The sequence below is a fragment of the Hippoglossus stenolepis genome, chromosome 13 (genome assembly GCF_022539355.2).
Source record: "Hippoglossus stenolepis isolate QCI-W04-F060 chromosome 13, HSTE1.2, whole genome shotgun sequence".
NCBI lineage: Eukaryota > Metazoa > Chordata > Actinopteri > Pleuronectiformes > Pleuronectidae > Hippoglossus > Hippoglossus stenolepis.
This window is the reverse complement of record NC_061495.1, coordinates 2,373,173-2,396,105: the sequence shown is the minus strand read 5'-3', so window position 1 is coordinate 2,396,105 and position 22,933 is coordinate 2,373,173. Positions and strand designations below refer to the sequence as shown.

Here is a 22,933-nt window from a genome sequence, read left to right as displayed (position 1 = left end):
CCACAAAGAGCAGATGATCTTTCTCACGTGTCGTTATTGTAACAACTGCAGAGCGTCTCAATCACACGGTCTCATACATAAATAAACTGTTTCAAACAAGCAGAGTATCCACTGCTGTGTGATATACTCTGTCTGCACACACTGGTTAGTGGGTCCAGTGTATAATTTGAGGTGATGCTTATGGTGACGTATGATGTTTTCTTTCCTCTGGTGCGTTATATAAGATTTATGCAGATGTAGAAGTTCTGTCGAAGTCCAAAGTCTAAAAGTGATAAAAATAAGTTCCTGAAACATCTCATCAGTGGTCCAGCGGATAACCCCGGAATCGTAACGCAAGAGCGGAGGCCGACGTTTGTGGAAGTGGTCGGCCAATCACAGCAGAGCGGTCCAGCTGACCAATCATATCAGGAGGGGGGGTCTTAAAGAGACAGGAGCTAAAACCAACTGTTTGAGACAGAGGCTGAAAAGAGGAGCTGCAGCAATGATGAGGAAAGTGAAAAGTGTTTTCTGAATATTTCACAATAATAACACTAATTTAAATGATCCACCTGATGAGCAGAATACAAATACAGAGTTTCAGATTCATGTCTTTACAAACTTTAGGTATCGTTTTTTCTTACCACGCCGATAGAGAAGTAGTTGTTGACGATGCTGTAGGGGACGGGGTCTCCCTTCTCCTCCTTGTCGTCGGGGACGATATCGATGTTCCAGCGGTCCAGCACCATATCTGTGCTGTGTTCGATGTCCCGCAGGAACTTCAGCAAACTGCCGCCTTCGTAACCTGCAGAGAAAACGAATGAAACAGTTTCAACAAAGTGCATCTCAGTTCTGACCTTTCTCCTGACCTCAAACCCATCCAGGCAAAGTGAGCAGAACCCTGCGGCCATGTTTCTAAATCATCTGGAAAACCTTCAGAGGAGAGTGGAGGCCGTCTGAGCAGCAGATTAACGTCCATGATTCTGAAATGAGATGTTGAACAATCCCACGCGGCTGCAACCTTCACGTCCAGGGTGAACGTGCACAGAGAGGATCAACACTTGGGTATGAAGTTAAAAAAGAAGCTCAGGAATGAGGCGGTTTCTAATTCTTAGGTAGGGATGATGAATAAATGTTTCTCATGTATATTCTCATGTATTTAACTGGTAAAATGTTGGATTAAATGGATTCGAAAACACAAGGGCACTGATTAGGCTGCTGTTTAACACAGCCCCCCACCCTCCCCGAACCCAGGATACAACCCAGTCCTGACGACCCCCGGGAGCCGTCTTGATACTGATCAGAGGTGGAAGTACTGTGCGTTCAAAGGGTGTCACAAGGGCACGAGGCATTCATGAGGTCGACCTCACTGGGAGCGTCATGTGTGAAGTACGAGCGCGTTCAGAGGGACCACATGTAACAGCAGAGGGAATATTCCCACATCCCACAGAAGTCACCACCACACTCTCGCTCTGTTCTTAAACTAAATGTACAAGTAAATTAAATTAAACGTCTTCCTGGAAATACCGAGCATGTGCATCATCACTTCCACAGTTAAACAATATTGTATCGACCTTCTCTTCATGACGCCACCCTGCCTTCCAGTGTGGTGCCACATTTACTATCGTGATCATGAACTGAACAAAACAAGAAATTGGAATAAAAAGCATGAGCTTTTTTTGACCATTTTCTGACAGTTCATAGACAAAACTAATAACTAATAGATAATTGGTATTGATCTAATAATCGTTATCTACAGCCGTACTAAAACAAGAGTTTATTCTTGAGTTGGTCTTGTGAGGTTTGAGTAAAACCTTATTTACATTTCAGATATTAAAAGGTTTGTTTAAGTGTTTTTAACCAAGATAATTTGTGTCAGAGATGAATATTCAACCAATACCTGATCAAATGTTGTAAACTGGATATGTTGTTTGCTTGATAGAAGACTTATGGACAAATCTAAAAAACTTGCAGCTCTACTTGATTCTGAAGTGTTGGACCGACAAACCGACCGATATCTTCCTCCCTCGAGCCACAACGCTGACATCGTTCAGACCCGTCTCACTTGCACCATCTGCCAAAGTGAATATTCGTGAAGCTAAATAGCTGCAGAGACTCCAGCTCCTTCCCCTCCCTGTTTTACTTCCGGGGGAAACGTGAACTATTCAACTAAAGTCCCAAAGCTCCTGGATGTGTCTACGTTTATTGACAGAATATCATTCATGCGCCTGGTGAAGTGTCCTGCTGCTCCGCTCCGGCAGCAACAATCAAGCAGTCACAGCCATTCTGATCATTTGCCCAAAGTACTACAACAAATCAATGGCTGGCAGAGGATTTACAGCACAAGCGCTTTGCATATTAACAGTTTTTAATTTGACACAAGAGCTCCCACTTTCCTCTTCCCATCTTTTCATTTCCCTGATACACGCACAAATTCCGGCTTTTTGTGTCCTAATATTCTTCAGAGACCCCGACTGGAACTACGCTCACTCTTTAAGCCCTGAAATGAACACGAGCAGAGTTTAGACCGACGTGAAGTCTCATCGCATTTCACACGTTTGTTTTGTCTTTAATGAGTCGAGGAGATAATCTAACATGTCCCTGAAGTACAAGAGGGAAACTAGAAATCCATAAATGACTGTGGTTCACCCTCAAGTTCTTTTCTTCAACCCACTGACGTCATGATTTCCTCTTTGACTTCATTCTTTTAAGGTGAGAAAAAATGGATCTAATTTTACTCTCTGACAGCATCATATTTCCATATAAGCTTTTAACAGCGATTTTATATTTAAACTGCAAGAAATGCTCAGCCCAAAACTGAGCGCATTAAATATTTAAGATGTTTTGTGCGTTGGTTTATGCACCTTTCTCTAATCTTCAACACAATTGGTGTCTTTATCAACTTTCAACAAAATTGAGAATATGTATAATATGTATTCATGTATAAAAATAAACTGTATTTGTCTGCACAGGTTGAGTTTGTAATAAACGAGCCATCAAACCATTTTAAAAGTTGTAGCCGTGACTATTGATATAATTTTGGGTGAATCCACTTCATGGGAAACCACAAGGATCGATCCTGGGACCCGTTTTGTTCACCATGTACATGTTACCCTTGGAACAGATTACTCACAACATCTCACTCCATTGCTACGCAGATGACACACAACTGTACACGTCTTTAAAAACCAGCCAACAGCTTGTCACAAAAACTTGTCACAACCATTTATTTCTGGTTTAATCTTCATTAATGTATGTATGTTGTGGTCATAGCTTGGAAGGTTACACAAAACACACACAGATGATTGAGTGTCTCACCTCCTCCCCAACGTAAGCAGCGAGCCAGGTCGTTCCCGGTGCCCAGAGGGAGGATGGCCACCGGAGGGTGCCTGGCAAAGTTGGCTTTGTCTGCAAGACAAACAGGTCGAGGTTATATTTGCTTGGTTGAACAGACCTTGAAACGACGACGGGTGAACTCAAGGAAAAGACAGATTTTAGCACAAACCATTCATTTGCTGGTTCGGCCCTTGTATCCACCAGTTATGATAAACTTGTACTGACCTTTGCAGATTTCCAGACCACTTAATTAAGAGGGTTAAAATGTTTTGTGGTTATATATGATAATAACGAGTATGTTAGGTCCAACTGAAGCCAGGAATTTGTTCTGTAAACTGTTTACAATAGAAAGTTTGAGTTAAAACATTATCTGTGATTTCTATGATTCATTCATTCATAAACCATTCATAACATTATGGCTCAGAGTCGTTTTCATTGATGCTGTTTTTCAGAAGCAGCACCACAGTGAATGTGATGTGCGCATAATTACACCTCATCACTTTTATTTCTCTGGCAAATAAAGTTTGGCTGACCCAGGCTTTTGTTTACAACTCGTCCGATCTGCTGACTGTTGCGGTTTGTTGCCCCGACAGACTTTATTTTTATAGATGGCACAGGTCTATGCAGTTTCACTACAGTGTTATCACAACAGCAAAGATGTTGGAGGTCATAAAGAATAAAGACATCCAAGTCGTAACAAACTGGAAAGATCCTGTAAAAAGAAGTGTCCAACGCCATCGACATGGAAATAAACTATGTAAGAAAAATCAGGTTTCATGCGTCATTGCTTTTAACATGTGCTTCAGTTTTTAATCGGTCTTGACCTCGACTCCCTGGCAGATGACATGTTTTTTAAAGAGGTCAATAAATAAAAGCGCACCTATGCAGTCGAGGATCCAGCCCACGGTGCCGTCGCCTCCACAAGCCAGCACCCGGAAATCAGGGACATCGTGGAAAAAGTTCAGCCTGAGAGAAAAGAAGATACAGTGGGGTTTTTTTGTGGTTTTTTACAGTGTCAACGTGTAGAATGAATATTTACTCATCACGGTTACCATAGAGATTTTCTAATGTCTGAATTATTTAATTGAAAGAGGCAGAAAGACACAGAGGGGAATAGAGAGAGTGTTAAATCAATGTGTGCCCTCTCCAGCGGCGCTCCCTCCTCCACAGCCACAGAGTGGTCACAGAGTGCGCGCCCTTCAAAGAGACGTTTAATCTGCGCTGGGACAAAGGTGTCGACAGAAGCTTTCATCTGTCCCCCGTCACGAGACAGCTGCACACGGGCCACCAGCCCCTTTCACACCCGCCACCTGGTCCTGCACAGGAACAGCCTGCAGACCCTCCGCACCAGGACCACATTTTAAAAAAGGTTACGAAGCCCAGAGGTACGCTGTGTTGCAGGTGTGGTGGGGGAGGTTCATTCAGTTTATTCATTACTTGTTATATGTTAAAGGAGAGAAATTCTTCTTCAGGTTGATCATTTTTTATTAGTTTTATGACTGTAAAATGTTTTCATGCTCTAATGTTCAGAAAACACATCCCTGTCCTCAGACTGTCCATCGCTGCAGCTCCTCTCTTCAGCCTCTGTCTCAAACACTTGGTTTTAGCTCCTGTCTCTCTAATGGAAATCAGATCAGCAGTTTTTGTGGCTACATGCTTCACGTGTGACAGCGTCTGAGCAACAAACGCAGGTTCTACATTAATGGAAGATCTGAAACCACGCCTGGAAGCACATCGAGCTAATTGCCCTAAACAAATTTCTCAAGAGTAAACTACCTCTCACCTCAAAGCCCAGCTGAGCCTGTTGCTAGGGAGCCCATGGTAACAGCGTAGTGGCGAGCTCAGCTGAGTTAACCCTCCACGAGAGACAACAGGGCCTCAGTGTTTATAGTCACTTGTGCTCAGTGCAGAGCGTCTCTCCTCAAACCGCTCGGCTATGACACGGTTACATCACCTCATTCATGGCGGGAATAAAAGACGCCGCAGCTTTCAGACTCTCGTTATCTGAATAAAAGAGCGTGAGCACTTGAAGAGACGGAGACGAGCAGGACAAAGCGGCGTCTTTATTAATAATTACATGATTACCATCACGACACACGTTCGAGAGAAGGGAAAAGCATGAATGGAATGAAAAAACGCAGCGACAACAAAACTACGGAAAAAACTACGCTTGAGTGTTCTTGACCCGACATTCAGCGAACAACACGAGGGAAGCTGGATATTAAAGTTTAGCTCAGTGTCACTGCAGCAGACGATTGGTTTTAAAGCATCAACACAGACAAACAGAGACGTCGCTGCGCTGCATGTATCATCTGCAGATTTCTCCCCTAAGACCCGAGTGTGTCATCGGGTCGCTTTTCCTATGTGGGCTCTGGTGGGCAGAGAGAGAGAGAGAGAGAGAGAGAGAGAGAGAGAGAGAGAGGAAGGGAGAGAGAGAGAGAGAGAGAGAGAGAGACTGATTTACACAAATGGAGGTGAGAGGATGGCGAGGGGAGAGCTTCACCTTCAAGGTAAAGCATTTACACCAATTGCGCTGTGTAGGGCTTTTGATTTTTTACCTTCTTCTGTGAATGGTAAGAAGGTGTTACAGCATTCATTACAAAGTGCGAGCTCTGACGTGCGCGCGCGTGTGTGTGTGTGTGTGTGTGTGTGTGTGTGTGTGTGTGTGTGTGTGTGTGTGTGTGTCAGGAGGTCAAACACACACCACAGCAGTAACGCCGTGTTCTCATTCCCCTTCCTCGACCTCCGCAGCAGGTTAGTGTGACATGGAGGAGAGAGAGACGTGGTTTAACAGCTCCGCTCCCCGACTGAACTATAACTGGAATATCATCCCTCCTGTGGAATTAATCATCTATTAGTAAATTAAAGCTCCAGCTCAGTGTGTCTGGCTCTTTGAATCAGTTATTTATCCTCTAAAAGATGCTGTGTGTGGAGTTTTTTAAACCGGCTGCTGCAGGCCTGTATTTCTAAAGCCCAAACACAACACGGTGAATCTTTAATGAAGAAATTAGTTCCCTTCAAATGAGCCTTACAGCCGATACATTGGTATTTGTTCAAGTGAGTAAAAAATACATTTGGGTCTTCCACTAAAACTCTTACTTGTAAATCACCTTTCTAGCGCTTTGATCGCAGAAGTCGACGCGATCGAGAAGTGTCCTGGGACTTCAATGATTCTCGATAATAAAGACAATGAGAGGATGAATGCAGTCGACTCACCCGACCATCGGGCCCTCTCGCTCCAGACTGTAAACCTGCCGGGGGTTCAGCAGGTACCTGAACTTCCTCAGCACCCTGAGAGAAAGACCAGAGGAGGAATCACACGAAGTACAGGGACCAGAATGAGCAATTTGCAAATAATAATAATAATAAAAACACTAATAATGATTCATTTTATTTATTTAGCCCTTTCCAAATGAAGAAAAGCATAGAAGTTAAAATCAGAAAACCCTCTTTCTCACTATATTTCAATAGGTTGCAGACCCTTGTGTCAGATTAATATTTATTGAATGATTATGTAAGATCTAATAAATTGATTTACTGCAGCAACTTAAAAAAACCAATATAGTGCCGTAATATATTTCTTTTCATTTTCTGATTTTACTTGGATTCACTGATTCACTCTCCACCTGCTCGGCCATCACTCACTGCCCCGGCAGTAACCTGAGCCGTCCAATCACGCGTCTCTCTGCACGTCCACCTGTTCCCTCATCGTTCCTCGTTCCACCTCAGCGGTTCCACCTTTTCTTTGTGTTTACTTTATCTGACAGTTTTTTCTGCTCCTGCCGCTGACGTCTCGACTCGACTCGGCCCTCACCTGCTCTGTCCGGCTCTTCCTCCAGATACAAGGTGAACGGGTTGAACTTTTCCTCTGAGTCACGCAGTGGTCACGTTATGAACTAGATCTACTTCCAGGCTAAATACTGTTTTATACAGACTCTAATATGACGTTCACAAGATCATCATTTACTTCAGCCAATGAACTCTGATCAGTTCATCTTTGAGTCCAAGTGACAACTTGAAGAAAGTCCCTCGAAGTGTTCCTCAGATATCGTGTTCATGACTGGGACGGACCAACGTACAGACGTGAAAACAATGTCTCTGACCGACCGTCACTGGCGTCGAGGCATAAAAACATTTCCTGAATTGAACAGGTTCTTGACTTTATGACAGATTTGCATTGCTCTGGTCCCTAAAGCTCCAAAACTGTCCGTCAGTGCAGTGAAACATCTCCAAGTTCCTGTGTCTCCTGAGATGTGGTCCCTCAGACCAGATTCAGACGTGGTCGGGGACCTGAACACATTCCCAGACTAACTTGAACAAGTTGTGCAGCCAAACATTGTTTAACAACTGTTTAAAGTTCAAGACAATCTAGAGATAAAAAACACTTCTGGTATAATCTGCTGCCAGATCAATCACGTCAGTGTAAACGTCGTAAAGCTGCAGTGAGATGACGTCTGCACGATGTTAGCACGCGTCTTAAATCATCAGTTCTGCAGAGGAATTGTTTAGGAGCAACAGCCTTGAATAGGAAGACAGAGCGAGCGGTGGAGAGTTTGAGTTTCCACGCTCTCTCCTCTATGATCTGCTCTCAGACTGCCTGCGTGTTAGCGAGCTGCACGTCACCGCAGCCGTTTCCTGTAACCTTGCACAGCGTCGAACAATCGTTTTCATTCACAGATCATGCCGTTAATCTACAACCTGACAGGAGACCAGTCAGCGTGTTTCCTTTAGACTAGAAACAGAAGGATTAAATATCTAATCCTCGCGACACTGAAACGTTTGAGTTACTGGATTTTATAGAACTTCTGATACGTTGCTGCACTGATCAGTTCAAACACAGTTTTCATGCGGACAAAAATAGAAACACAAAAGCCTCTGGTTTCCTTTACAAAATGTTTTTTTGATCTTGTAACGTCTATTAATAGACGATAATTTCCTTTCTAATGTTAATAAAAAAGCATGTTGCTATGGTGATGCTGGAGGATGAGGCGCTGCGACAGGATGTGATTGGTCGGTGCTGTGAGGAAGGTGGAGGGAAGCGCTACGATGAAGACATGACATTTATTTAATCACTGTTCATTACAGCAGTCAGGGAGCTGCAGCACTTCCTCTGTGTTTGAAAAGTGTTTAAAACGTCCATGAGTAATACTAATGTGGTTTAATATTTATATCTGTGCTCATCGGGACTTCAGTGCAGATCTAAAAACAGCTTTTATGATCCTGTACTTCACTTCCTCAGAGCCACAGGAGAAACATGTTGTTCCTGATGTATAATCATCTTTAAGGCTCTTCACATGAAAGTGAGAGGGAATCAGGAAAGAGTCCAGAATTCTCCAAAATCCCCAAAATTAAAGATTTATCAGTGCTCAACCAGTTTTTAATGGAAGATCATTTCCCACAAAACTCAATTTAAAGAGGAAATGTTTAAATGAAAAGAGATAAATGATAAATAAACTATTATTTTATGTTAATTTAAGCATAATTTAATGATAAATGGAAAAAATAAACTTTGGATGTTGAAATAAAAACCTGGACTTAGTGAAATGTTCATCAAACAAAGTATTAAAGAAAATATTAAAAGGAATTATTTGAAAGAAAGTGATTATCGCCAAGAGTTTTTATTTCTTCATCAATTTTTTATGATTTATTTTTTAACGAATAAACAAAATCCCTGCATTTGTTTTAAAAACTGAGCTTTTTTCAGGTTAAATCCAGAGAATTGACAACATGTAGTTTACTTTTCACACATGCACAACACAGCAGGAGGTTTTTCTGCACTGACTCGTTCACAACAGGATTAAATCCTCCTCATTGTTCAGGTGAGCGGTGGAGCAGCCGGGTGCAGCCGACAGAGACAGGAAGTGACGTATTAACTCTGCTGCAGAGGTCACGTGACCATGTTTACGGAGAAGATTCGGAGGAACTTACCGCTCCCCCTGCCTCCCTCCGCTCTTGGGGTTGACGAGGACGAGGAGCGGGTGAGTACCTGGGAGAGGAGTGACCTGGAGACAAGGAACAACAGGGTCAACCAACAGGAAGGAGGGTGGATCTCAGCCGGGTGACGGACAGGCCTATACCTGCAGCGCTTGTCCGTCGCCGGGGGAGAATTTGAACGTCTGGTTGGTGTCGTCGGGGCTGGTGCTGGGCGGAGACTCCCCCTCGCCACGCTTCACCACAGAGTGACGATCCTGAGAGAGGAGGAAGATTGAGGGTCTTGTTTTTAACATCACACATATTGAGAGGTCTGGACATGAAGAACACATGAAGTGAGGGACTGAGGCTGCGATTTGGTGCTAAACAAATAAAACTGAAAAGAGCCAGAAACTGTGCTGCTCAAAAGTAACAGGATGTATTCATACTCTTTTAAAGGAGCACTATGTGACTTTTACTGAGCAACAGCGCCCCTGCAGCCACCCTTAATGAATTCTGGTGGGCTCCATGTTCCAGCTCTGACTGTGTCGTCCCACTAACTGAATTCTTCATGTTTTAAAAGTTTCCTGCTGAATATTGGAGGTAAACTCTGTTTTTTAATAACTTCTGAGTCTGTTTAACTTGCTGGAGCTGATTCTGACACTTGAAGCTGTGACATCAAACTAATTTTAATCAACCTGCTGTTTAAAACAACACAATCAAAGTTATTTTACCTTAAATTATCAAATAATCAGAATTATTCTGCCCATTCTGGTTTTTGGTTGTTTCCCTAGAGTCACCTTGTGTTTGGGTTACGACTGGGCAATTAAACAATATCAATAATTGTAATATAGTTTTCATCAACAGCCAAATAACAAAAGTCCAACATACATTGATATAAACTTACTAATTGTGCAGGAGAGTGCATTTTACAAAATGTTTTTTCTGTTTATCATTCTCTGCTCATAATGAAGAGTTTAAAACCACAACCTTCACTCAGGGGCAATAATCAGTCTGAACAGAAACAATAAAGTGACATTTATCATGATAATTATCAATAGATTGATATTATTTTTTTATTTTTATATAATTTTTTCCCATATTGTTCAGCCCTAGTTGGGCACGTTATCATGCATGGGCCCCACAATGATCATATAACTGAATAAACACCTAATAACCTGCATGAATTCAGGAGCGTTGTGCTGGTATGTGTATATTTCAAATGATGATTATATGAATATTTACATCTACCAAGTGTTATGAGTCAGGAAAGATTGTGAAATTAGGTGTTTTCAGCTTTTATTTTTGTATTTCTCAGGGAATAATTCCTGGATCAGGGATGTTCCAGGGACTGATATCTATACGTGTCATTTGATGCAGATCCAAATCCAAATCTGGATCTAGTGAATATATATATGTGGTTTCATAAAGGGACTGTTGGGCCATACTTTGATATATGAACCTTTTTAAAGTGTCAGCTGTGAGATCGAGGTCGACGGTACGAGCACAACAGTCGACTCGTGCACTTTGAAGTGTGTTTTTTTCCCCAGTGAATGATTTCTCCTGCCGCCTGAGCGGAGGAGCCTTCTCACCAAGACGACCGGGCAGATGTACGAGGGCAGCAGCGTGTGGTCCCTCAGGCCTCCTCCATCACACTCGGGCTTCACATTAGACGCACACTTATTGTGGAGCTGCAGAGAGGCACAAACATAAGAGCGGTGGGTGTCATCCATCTGTTGGGGACTGTGGAGAGGACGGGGAGCCCAGACTGATTCGTGGGATCGGTGAGGTTATCAGTTAGTTTGTGGTGATGCGTTTTTTCCACTGAGATGAGAATAAGTGAGAAGGTGTGTGAGGCTGCTTCAACAGCAACGTGACTGCAAACTGCGAGTCAGTGGCGACATCTAGTGGACGTAAAGAAGTACAGAACATTATCGTGGATGAAGGTGTGTGAGACTGATCCCTGCAAAGAAAAAGGATTTAAGGATGTTCATGCTCCTATATGTTTATATAGGAGTGTGTATATTTTGATTAATTTGAAGTTAATAGTTTGGAAACTGAAGGAGCAGGGATGAGTTGGTCTCCAGGGAATGTGCAGTACACTCAGTTTGCAGTTTATTAGGAACACCAAGTTAAAGTACAGTATCCTAATGAATGTTCAGTTCTCCTGCACTTCACTGAGAGGTGATACTGTTTCCTTCATTAATAAACACGTGGTGGACAAATAAATAGAAACTGAAAAGAAAATTCACAATAAGATCTCATCTTAGTTTTGCCTTTTTCTCCCCGAGACACAACTGAATGCAATTTAAGATCAATATGAGATTAAGGTTTTATTTTCTGGTTAAATTTAGCTGGTGAGAAACAGCCTTTCCTCTTGTCTCGGTCTGATCCTTAAAATGTCTCCATTTCTGTCTCAAAGCACAAATGTCTCAAATATTGAGATTCTGGAAATAGCAAAACTTCATCGTCCCACACATCTGTCTCAGAGAACAAATTAAAGTCTAACGAAACTTCCGAGAGGCAGAGAAGAGAGAAAAGAACAGTTATAAGCAGTAAAAACTTTTCCTCTGGGCAGCGTCTGAAACGTCTGAGCATAATAATCTTTAATGAAAAGAGGATTAATATCTGGACTGTTTGATGTGGAGCTGCGTTCGTCTCATAAACTGACAACTGAGCGCAAGACAAAATCCAACCACCGCATTCGTTCTATTCTCGTCTTTCTTCATCCGTTTTCATATCATAGCTTTAAACATGTTTTATATAAAGCTTGTGTGTGTGTGTGTGTGTGTGTGTGTGTGTGTGTGTGTGTGTGTGTGTGTGTGTGTGTGTGTCGTCCATCTTGATGCATGTGTGGTCCCTGCAGATGAACGTGTTAACATGAATCTGTGACTCACAGTGATCTGACACCAGACGCAGTGCAGGCCCGTCAGGCCCTGGTAACACTTGATGCTCCTGTGACAGCGGTCGCACTTTGTGGGAGAGTTTCCCTCCATCCACACGTGCTGCATAGCCTGAAACACAAGAGATTCAATCCAATTTTATATATTTGTTATTTTCATGTTAGTATGTTCATCTCATTCTGCTCTTTACTCTTTGTTCACTTGCTTTTCCTTTGCTTCATCTGCTTTTTTCTATCTCCAGGTATCCATCTATCCAATCCTCTAACTGTCTCTCTGTCTGTCTGACCAATTCTCTTTTTTCTCAATTAGTCTGTCTGTCTGTCTGTCTGTCTGTCTGTCTGTCTGTCTGTCTGTCTGTCTGTCTGTCTGTCTGTCTGTCTGTCTGTCTGTCTGTCTGTCTATCTATCTATCCATCTATCTATCCATCTATCCATCCATCCGTCTATTTCTCTAGTTCTTCATTTCTCTCCCTGTCTATCTCTCTATCCACATATATTAAATTATTAATCTATCTATCCATCCAATATGAAAAGCAGTTATGTGAAAAAAAGTGAAATATAAATTTGAATGAAAGTTAAATTTAACTATTACACAAATCCAACTATTATAGAAGCTGCTGCTTTAAAACCCTGTTTATCTGTGAGAAATAATAAATGACTGGAGCTAAAAATAAGCTCAGAACCAAAACAGCTGACGCACTCGATGACTTCCCGAGATAAAGAGTCACGAGTTTCTGTTCTTCACCTCAAACTTCACTGCACTGAAATCTCAGAGGATTCAGTCCTTGTGAAGCTTTAACAGGAATAAAAAATACTTTTTTTTACTTCAATTTTCCATTTGTTCGAAACTACAAGGTTTAAAGCTGCAACTGCATCTTTATAATAATTTTTACTATTAATTATCTTTTCACAATTCATGGTTTTGGCCCAAAAAAACATACAAAGTTCAAATTGAAAGTTTTGCCTGAGTAACAGTAGAAAATTACAGATTTTTGAAATTTAAACTGATTTAAAACAAAGACAATTAGCAAAGACACATTTTGAGAGACTGCAAATAACAAATGTTTGGTATTGTTTTTTTTAATAAAGGACTTAAATGTGCATGTCGATTATTAGAATTGACTCGTTGCATTAATAATAATAAAACAAAAGGAAATAACTTGGCAACTAAAGCACAAAGCTCTGCTCAGCAGCATGTGACCCGAGCTGCAGAAACATCCTGAACTTTACTAATCACGTCACCGCTGGCACACAGAGGACGATAACCAGATAAGAGACCTCGCGTGACCTTCGCAGGCCGTCCCATGATCCTCGCTGCTCCGTCAAACAGGAACTAGAGTCAGTGGGAGTGTGTTCAACAGACCCCCCCCCCCCCCCCCCCCACAGCAACCCTGAACGTCATGTGCACATGGTGGCGTGTTCAGGTCGGTACTTACGTTGGTGTTTCTGCGAGACTTGGCGTAGGTGCTGATGCAGGCGGCGATGTCTTTGGACACGCAGCGTTCGTGCACCGTGTACTTGCATACTGCAGGAAAAACAACAAGAAACAATGCTTGACGCTTTATATTTGACTTGAATCCCAAACTTGTCATCTTAACAACCAGAAGAAGAAAACACAGATTTGAGGGGGAATTGAATAAAATATTTTATCACATTACAGATGGTTTCAGACAATAAGGGAGCACTTTGATTCAGCGGTGACAAAGACGCCGACCTCGAGAACTGCTCCCTGGCAGAATTCAATCAGTAATGGAATTACTCATAATGGGATTGCTAATGTCTTTATAATGACGACTGTGGGGACGTAGTTTTGAAAAACAACGTCCACTCAGAGGCACTCAGGCCCGACACTTAAACTCGAGTCAGATGCAGAGAGAGCAAATGAGAAGCAGAGAACGAGGGAGGGACGGAGAGAGAGAGAGATGATGACAGAGACAGAGGGAGGAGGACGTCAGAGGACAATGGGGTCGAGGAGATGGTGGAGCTCGGACTCACAGGAGCAGCAGAGGCCCTGCTTGCGGACCCCGAGCAGCATGGTGTGGCAGTAGTTACAGTACGCCGGTTTGTTGAAGTGCTTCAGACGCCAGACGTGCTGCCCGTCCTCCTGCACGTTCTGAGGAGAGACACAGAGGAAGCACAAAGTTTGGATTTTACTGTCGAGATAAACAGACCTGAACCTCGATTAAAGCACGAACCTGCAAAATACAGATGTTTGCAATCACAGCCGACATTAAAGTGTTTCTACCGCGAGAATACAGCAAATATTACTGCTAATGAACAACAGGAAATAACAGAACAGAAAATAGAGATGCAGATAAGTCAATTTTTAACCGTGAAATACAATAGTGATGTTGTATCAGGCACCAAGGCGTCAGACAAGGTGCAGCCTCTGTGGTTTTTCTATTTTTCCAGAACATCCAACAGAAGATCGATCGGACTGGGATCTGTGGTATTTGGTCGAGAGATGAAACTTTTCATTTCCGAGCAATATTTGCAGTGTGGCAGGAAGCATTATCCCTCGAAGAGCCCACAGGGAATTTCTTTGCCATGTGCTTGGTTTGCAGCTGCGTTGTGGTGCAGGTCAGATCCACCTGGGGCATCAGGCTGCCTCCGCCCGGCTTGAGTTCTTCCTGGTGGCGCCATTCAGCATTAAGCTTTTTCGGCATTTGATCTACAGCAGCTCCTCTGAGGGACGGGACCATTCGGGCCAACCAGTCGACGCTTGACGCCCATGACCCTGATCCACCGGTCAGTAGATACTGACGGCTGCAAACAGGGAAACCTCACATGTTCTGACCCAGATCCTCAAGCTTGCCCAGTTTCTCTGCTTCCAAGACCAGACTGATCTGCTGCCTGATGGATCTCACGTCTTCACAGGGGCCGTGACGAGATAATCAGTTATTCACTTCACCTCGTGGGGTTTTAAATGTCCACGAGTAAGACCTCAGATCTTGTTTTAGAATAAAAGATGAACGATGAACGATTAGAATGAGATAAAAGCAGCGTGTTTGCACTGAGGAGTTGTGAGCGTCTCCTGCTGAACTCAAACAATCTCAACTTCAATAGAAAATACACAGGGAAAGAACACACACACGCACACACACACACACACACAGATCTGTACCGTATCCATGCCCAGCAGGACCAGTAGAGGGATGGTTGTGAGGCCTCCTCTGATCCACTCCTCCAGCGTCACTGTCCCGTCTCGGTCGTAGTCGATTTCTTCCATCATCTCCTTCAGAATCTAAAGTGACAGAAAAAGTCCAAGTCTGTTTTAATTGTAGCTTTTACTGTAAATTCTGTCATTTTCAGTTATGAAAAACAAAAAAAACAGAGGCTGCAGATGGAAATGAGCCTTCAGCCAAATACTGCTGGTACAATAAATGTATTGTGCTTATAAATACACTTTTATAAATAGACAAACACATGTGCATTTTATAATATGATGCAGTTTAACAGTAGAGGAAATGATCTACTCAAGAATAATAGTTTGAAACGGTGAAATAGAAAATTAACAACAATAAAATGTGTAGAAATATTGTTTTTACTTTCTAATTTCTTTTGCTTTAGTTGTAGATTTTGGTGCAAAAAAGTAAACCAGTGTTTTCACAGAGAGCAGGTGTGTGTGTGTGTGTGTGTGTGTCTCCGTTACTCATCAGACTTTGAGTGTGTGTGTGTGTGTGTTCGCTCACCGGTCGCAGCTCCGTAGAATCCCACTCCAGATATTCGGCCACATGCACCATCTGATTGATGATGCGATCCAACTCCTGCGAAAAAGACAGGAAACCATAAAGAAGAGGAAAAGCTTCTTCTAAAAGAATCAGCTCTCAGACGTTCTGAACACGACGGAGGTGAGAGAAGTGAAACATCTCCTGACTGCGACGTGAACAACGAGTCAGGGTCAGAGGAGTGAAGTTTAAAGTGTAACAAAGCTTCTGTGTGTTGTTATGTGATCCCGTCAGCACATGACATAACAGAACCATTACAGATGATCTCATGTACACACAGCTGCTGCCTGTGCTGCCTTCAAGACTCGACTCTTAGAGACGCATGTGTGCAAAAAGGCAAAAGGCAGAGAGCGGGAAACAGAGCGACCACTCACCGAGCTGTCCAGGACCCCGTTGCCGTCTGTGTCGTACAGCCGGAACATGACTAGAGGGAAACGGGAGAACAGAGATCCCATGATGACTCAGATTCCGTCAGATAATTAGTGGCTCTCTGGAGCTGTAACATTTGCTCTTGGCCTCCCTCCAGACGGCCTCGGGGTTAAACGAGTGGAGCGAGCTCCTTCCGTCCCACTGCATGGGGATCAGTTAGCAGAGATTAGCCTCGTCAGTGGGCGCAGATATAGCCCGAGACTCTAAAGAAGTCAATTGGGCGCAGCAGGGTTTAAGCGTGTCACGGACCTGCCCGGTGTGGGAGGTGTAACGGGCGTATCTGAGGCCCTGGGGAGGAGGAGCAGGATGGAACAGCCTGATTTCTCCTGCTGTCAACCTGAGTGACAGGCCCCTGAGAGCTGCACTAAAGAGGCCGGAGCGTAAACACACATTGCAAACGACAGCTGCTCCCATCCCACGTCCCCACGTCCCCTCTGAGGGGAGCCGACCCTCCGACCACGTCCCCTGTCACTCACACTCCAGCTTGTCCTCCGGCGTCCCCCTCTCCAGCAGGGACAGGTAGCAGACGATGTCCTTGAGAAAGACCACCTGGGGCGACGGCAGGGCGACAGAGCCGGTCTGGGGCGAGGGGCTCCTCCGCAGAGAGAAGTGCTTCTCAGAGTGGCTCCTCTCTGTTGGAGGACGACACAAAGTCTTCAGAGATACTCACACAACACACATATTATACACTCAAGACATTTCCTCAAGGTGTTCTAGAGATAGTTTGTTGGCAACCCCCGAAAAAATAGTTTGTGAGGTCACAGTGACCTTGATCTTTGACCTTCAGCCTCCAAAATCGAATCAGTTCATCTGTGAGTCCCAGTAAATATTTGTACTGAATTTGAACACATTTTCTTAAGGTGCTTTTGAGATATTGTGTTCACAAGTATTGAACAGACAAAAATCTGCCACAGCCACTTTCAATGTGGCGGCAAGAAAAAAATGTACAGCCCCGAACATGCTGAACATACCGGTGCTTGTAAATTCTCATGTCATGTTGAATTATTGTACATCTATTCTGTAAATACACATTTATTGTATATCTGTGTATTTGTCTTAATATTATCGTTCAGTTGTTCTATTACGTCTGGAACCGAGGTTATGTTTTCACTTTGCGTTTGTTTGTTTGTTAAATATCCGACCTGGTGAAAGTTTGGGGGACACTGGCGACCTGGCGGGTCCAGCGTTGGGGGTCAGGACGTTGCTGCTGCAGCCCTCTGAGGTCTTGACATGGCCGCAGGGCGATCGTTGGGGGCCGCTGGGCGTGTGGCCCCCGGACGTGTGGCCCCCTGTCCCTGAACGCTGCGAGGAGGAGCGGGATGAACACGGGGAGGTGGTGGCTCCCGAGCCGGTTGTGCTCATCAGGCCGGAGTGATCGGGCGTGCAGCGGCCCATCGCGCACAGGATGCTTTTCCCGTTCATACCTGTAGGGGACGCCACCACCGAAACAGAGGGAGCGGAAAGAGAGAAAAGACGGAGAAATTAGTGGAAGAACAGTGGAGGATGAGAAGAAGAACAAAAAGGAACAACAACAACAACCCAAATACAAAAACACCAGGAAGCATCGAGGGAACAGAGGAAGCTGCTAAAATGAAAACACTGCGTTAAAACCGTCCACAAATATTCACAAAACATCAAGTCACCGTTTCTCCACTGAACCACAACAACACAACGAGAGCACAACAAGCACCAGGGGAGCAGGAGGCCACAGCCAGCGGGGATCTGGTCCCATTAAGCTCTGCACTGGTACCTGTGATGGGGGCACAGGCCACTTCGGTGTGAAGAGAGATGCCTGCGTCGATGGAACGAGCCACTGGTGGGGGTCCACACAGGGTATCAGGGCAAAGGAGAAAAGGAGGAGACGGCAGCAGGACGCAGGAAGAAAGACGTGAACATCAGAGAAGAAAGAATCATCTGTTGTTCTTTAAACAGGAGGTCAACGCTATTTTTAACCCTTTCACACGAGCAGATGTTTACGTTGACATCAATGGACACAGCAGAGGATCTCTGTTCTACAGAGTGTTACGGGACAGAGATCAGGTCAGAGCAGAAAGACGAACATCACATGAAGTGAAACATTGAGTCTGCAGACCTCCACTTGAGAACCAGTGCTATAGTCGTCCAGGCCTCGTCTCTGTGTTCAGACTCACTGCAGGATCTCTGCAGTCCGGTTATGTCACATTATTCAGGATCGTCACCAGGGGGCAGTGCAGCTCTTTGTTTCTTTGTTTTCTTTACATGATTTTCTGATAAACTGACTGAATCACTCAAAGCTGAATCAATGAATGGAACATTTATCAGCCAACTATGATCGACTGAAGACTATTTGCATAGTTAATTGATTGATATGGTCATTTTTAAAGAAAAACATTTAAAATACTCAGATTTTAGCTTTTAAAATGTGAACAATTACAGTCAATCTATTTGAGTCTTGGGACTGATGGTGGTTACAAACTTGAAATCTCCCAAATGAAAAAACTATTTTTCCACCATCAATCATCACATTAATAAGCAATGGAAATAATTGTGAATTGCAGAGGATTAAAAGTGCATCTGTGGTTCATGGGCTGAAGTGCATTTCAGGTTTTAGGACAAACAGCCACCACACCCAGTTTATCCACTACCACATGTTTTTTCCTGTGGTTAAATTGTCCGTTTAAACATCGGCTGTGTTTCACATTGTTAATGTATAAACACTTAATTTATTATTTATGGATTTCCTTCCTGAATATGACTCATTTCCCCACAAATACACAAAGTTTAAGTTTAAGTCTCAGCTACGATAGTTAACTGTCTCCCATCTGGCAGCACTGTGGTCAAACCCCGGACGCTACAAGCTAAGCTAACTGACAAAATGCTGCTACCCAGAGTTCCATGGTGTCGCTCACACTCTTTCTTGTGGCCTCCGAGCAGAAATATCTTGTGGCCTCCGAGCAGAAATATATTTTCTAATTCAACCGTCCATCTGTCTGCTCAGCTGCTCTGTGGTGCGGAGCAGAGTCTGGTGCCAGAGGCCCACGCATCACTCGCTCAGTTTACACCCTGCACTCAGGGCACGGTGCAGGAGACGACCTGTACCAACGCCGTCGCAATGAGAAGTCTTTGAACACCTGAGGAGATTCCTGCCCGAGTCTCTGGAGCATTCTGGTTCTGTAGCAGGAATGAAAACAAGTCACTGTAGAATGTCTGTTAAATGAGGACCACAAGCCGCCTACCCAGTAAGCTGGTCCCGGCTCGAGTGGGATCGGGGGAGCAGCCTCCCGTCTTGCTCTTGAAGGAGGTGAAGAGGTGCTGACACAGCTCCTCGGGGATGTCGTTCTCCAGGTAAGTGGCCATGAAGAGCTGGAAGCCTTCATAGTCGATGGGCTGTGTGGGAGAAGTGCAAGAGAGGAACGAGGTTAACACATTTACTACTGATGCACAGTCAGTTTATCACGATGGACGAAGATGTGATGACGCTGATCTGCCCTGAAATGAAAATCTGCAGCCTTGATTTTTCTGCTCCAGGAATCACAGGAAGAAGCTGAAGCTGCGTCCAGGTAAAATCACACATCAACTCCTTCCTTTACCTCCATCAACCCCCCAATGAACTGCGGCCCTGTCCCCTCAGGGCGTCGGACCATCTGTGGCGGATAAGACGGGGTTATGTCATGTTAGTGGACAGGATGTTCATGCAGTCTGCCGACACAGACACCACACAGCATGCAGAGCCGCCGGGCGGAGGCTTACTTGGCTGAGAACGTCTTGCTTCTGTTAAACAGTTCAGAACGATGAAGAGGAGAGGAAGGAGGAAGAGGAAAGAAGGAAGGAAGGAAGGAAGGAAGGAAGGAAGGAAGGAAGGAAGGAAGGAAGGAAGGAAGGAAAGAGCGAGGGAGGAGTGGGTAGAAGAAGAGAAGGGGTTAGCGTCTTTGTTGGAGGTGAAGATGTTGATTGTGGAGAATATATAGTTTTCTGTAGTTTTATGATGTGATATTTAGGTTTTGGTTGATGTATAAACTGAACACGTGAATCTCATCTCTTTCTCACTTCTTAATCCATCCATCATCTTCATGGTTTATCCTTTGAGGGTCGGAGGGAGGGGTTTGGGGGGTTGTGGACTGGAGCCAGTCACAGCTCACCCGTCCATCACTGAGCTATTTGTCCCCTTTTTTCTGAACACACATCAAACTCCGTCACATTAATCTCGTCCAAAACAACTTTTATTTTGTATTTGTGGTTTTCATTCCCATTTCTCCTCCACCTCTAGTATCCAGGACGTCATCTCAGCACCGGGGGTCTCAGCCCATCGGCTCAACAAGTTCAGCTCTCGCCTCTCAGTTAATAAATCCAAAATGTTTGAGCCAGAGCATAAAGTGATGAGTGACGACGATGACCTGTGACCTGCTTCTGTCAGACGGCTCGAAACACGACTGCACCTTAACTCATTTTCCAAAAGGAGTTGTTTTTATATCTCCACCCAGAGGAATCAGTCACGACTGTTCTCCAGCAAATGACCCGGCCTCCAGGATCCCGACGTTTTACCAGACCATGAGTTTTCAGAGTTTCCAACGCCGCCAAAAACCAGGTGATTTGCAGGCTCACAGCCGTTTGGTCTAATCTCTGAAGAGTGGTGCTGCACATTCAACTCTGAACCAGCAGCCGGCAGTTCGGGCGCAAGTGTACGCTCAACATTTCAAACGTTTCCCCAACGTACGTGAACCAGTTTTTTAGATCAGCATTTACTTCAAACCTGGGAAACAAAGTGATGCACTGGAAGGTTAGTGACAAATGGTCAAGTTTGAAAATGTTGCAGGAGAAACAATATAAAACAAGAGCGGCAGTTTTGAGGGAAGGAAAACTTTCACCTTTCAAAACATTATGCAAGTCTTCAAAACTTTTAATCATGAAAAACATCTATTAGATTTTAAGAGGGATAGATTTCCGCTGTGCAGCTTTTGACCTTAAACCAGCAGCTTGATTAAAATGAGTTTGATGCTTCACTCACTCAGAGTCATTTTAACTGTGGATCAGATTTTTAAGAAGTCATTAAAAAACAGCGTTTATTGCCAAATGTCCAGCAGGAAACTTTTTAAAATATGAAGAATTCTAAACACTTGAGCAGAATGTATCCCCACGTGTGGCTGCAGGGGGCGCTGTTACACAGTGCTGATTTAAACAGATGAGGTTAAGTAAACGCTCATGAGCAAACATAATAAAGCTGCTCTAACGGGCTGAATAAACCCTCAGACCAAAATAGGAGAGCGAAGCTGATCCCGTCAGGACGTTGAGGAAATATGCTTCTAACACGGAGCGGGTCAGAGGAGCTGCAGTAAGTGACGTCCATCACAGACCAGCATGATGAGGACCCTCCCTCAGCTCAGGAACCTGAAACCCATCACTCATCACCATCTCTCTCCTTATTTGGCCAAACAAACCACGAGGCTTTAATTTGCTGTGCACGGCAGCCTCACACAAACGCATCGACGTGCACACGCCACAGAAAACACACTCTGCAGATGGAGCAAATGACAAAAATGCTTTTCATAGTTTGATGTATTGCCCTGATTTGCTGAAACTATGCTCCCCAAAATGCATTTGTGGAAATGCTCCTGCCTTTGGAAAACACGTTTCCCCCAGAGTGTAGCTCACGATTATATTCCCAGAGAGCCGGCTCACGTTCGAGGCTTCCAGTCTGTAAACATCTCCCAGGGGCGGCCATGACACGTCTACATGGTTCGTTTCATCTGTTTTTTATTATTAATATTTATGTTTGTTCGGCAGATGTCAGAAGGATTTGATCGACTTTCTTTTGTAATAAAAGTTGTTGGGGTTTTCTGTTCCGTCTGGATCTCATGTAGCTGTTTAGCTCGCTGTACTTCTATTTATATGCAAGTTCACTGGGGGCGATGCTAAACCATCAAATTCCTTGTACACATAGTAAATAAATCAAATTCAGATTCTTCTTCATAAGCTGCTATTTTCAAGTAAGAAAGTTGCATTGTGTTTTAGATTAAAACATATTTGTGTGGACGCAGCCACAGAGAAACAAATCTACTTGTGTTCTCTAGGACAAAATAAGACGTTTTTACGTGAAAGCTGCACAAACAGAGCTAAATGACGTGGAGCTAAATGACGTGGAGCTAAATGATGCAGAGCTAAATGACGTGGAGCTAAATAACATGGAGCTAGATGTAAAGTCTCTGTTCTTCGTCACTCATTAACCACTGATGAAGTGCGTCTGCTGACTGTTCAGAGGAGGAAACCCAACACTGCCGCCGGCTCGAAGTGTCGCTCGCTGCTCTCGCTTCTCATCTATTGTCCTGAAACATCTTGTCAAAGTCACTTCAGACGAGGCAGCGCTGCACTTTGGCTTCGAATCAGATAAGTGAAGGTTCAGAGCGAGAGAGGAGGAAATGGAGGTCAGAGTCTTTTTCAGTCCGAGTAGATTCCACTACAGCACAATGGAGCGTGGAGTCATTAGCACTCACACACACATTGATAAATGTGAGCAGGGCTGTGGAGGTCACCATGGCGCCGACAGACAGTGTGGTCTCAGAAAGCACATGAACGTTAATTCTGTGGCGCCAAATGTCCAGCCGGGCTGTTAGTCGTGAGGCGAGGAGACGCTCACGGCAAAGAGGTGATAATGAAGAGCGGAGGAAGAGGAGGAGGA

The 22,933-nt window shown here is 44.1% G+C and overlaps 1 protein-coding gene and 1 long non-coding RNA gene across 4 annotated transcripts in view; one reads left to right on the top strand and one right to left on the bottom strand.

Annotated features, from left to right (window-relative positions):
* Positions 1 to 22,933, bottom strand: part of LOC118120229 (diacylglycerol kinase beta) — a 74,225-nt gene that overhangs the window by 32,865 nt on the left and 18,427 nt on the right. The window contains exons 4-21 of one of the 3 annotated variants that reach the window (XM_047342651.1): positions 20,011 to 20,031; positions 19,497 to 19,647; positions 18,032 to 18,094; positions 17,424 to 17,705; positions 16,758 to 16,913; positions 16,227 to 16,276; positions 15,817 to 15,891; positions 15,249 to 15,368; positions 14,120 to 14,237; positions 13,561 to 13,649; positions 12,120 to 12,236; positions 10,815 to 10,913; positions 9,390 to 9,500; positions 9,241 to 9,314; positions 6,529 to 6,603; positions 4,193 to 4,278; positions 3,295 to 3,384; positions 621 to 781 (exon numbers count right to left, since the gene is read on the bottom strand). In XM_047342651.1, the coding sequence (XP_047198607.1) occupies positions 621 to 781; positions 3,295 to 3,384; positions 4,193 to 4,278; positions 6,529 to 6,603; positions 9,241 to 9,314; positions 9,390 to 9,500; positions 10,815 to 10,913; positions 12,120 to 12,236; positions 13,561 to 13,649; positions 14,120 to 14,237; positions 15,249 to 15,368; positions 15,817 to 15,891; positions 16,227 to 16,276; positions 16,758 to 16,913; positions 17,424 to 17,705; positions 18,032 to 18,094; positions 19,497 to 19,647; positions 20,011 to 20,031 (1,938 nt within the window). The remainder of the gene's footprint in view (positions 1 to 620; positions 782 to 3,294; positions 3,385 to 4,192; positions 4,279 to 6,528; positions 6,604 to 9,240; positions 9,315 to 9,389; positions 9,501 to 10,814; positions 10,914 to 12,119; positions 12,237 to 13,560; positions 13,650 to 14,119; positions 14,238 to 15,248; positions 15,369 to 15,816; positions 15,892 to 16,226; positions 16,277 to 16,757; positions 16,914 to 17,423; positions 17,706 to 18,031; positions 18,095 to 19,496; positions 19,648 to 20,010; positions 20,032 to 22,933) is intronic. The other 2 variants (XM_047342653.1, XM_047342652.1) reach the window with 2 other exon arrangements.
* LOC118120230 lies at positions 5,744 to 10,137 on the top strand. The gene is made up of 3 exons (XR_004698192.2): positions 5,744 to 5,822; positions 7,080 to 7,158; positions 9,132 to 10,137. It is a non-coding gene; the product is annotated as an uncharacterized LOC118120230 (long non-coding RNA).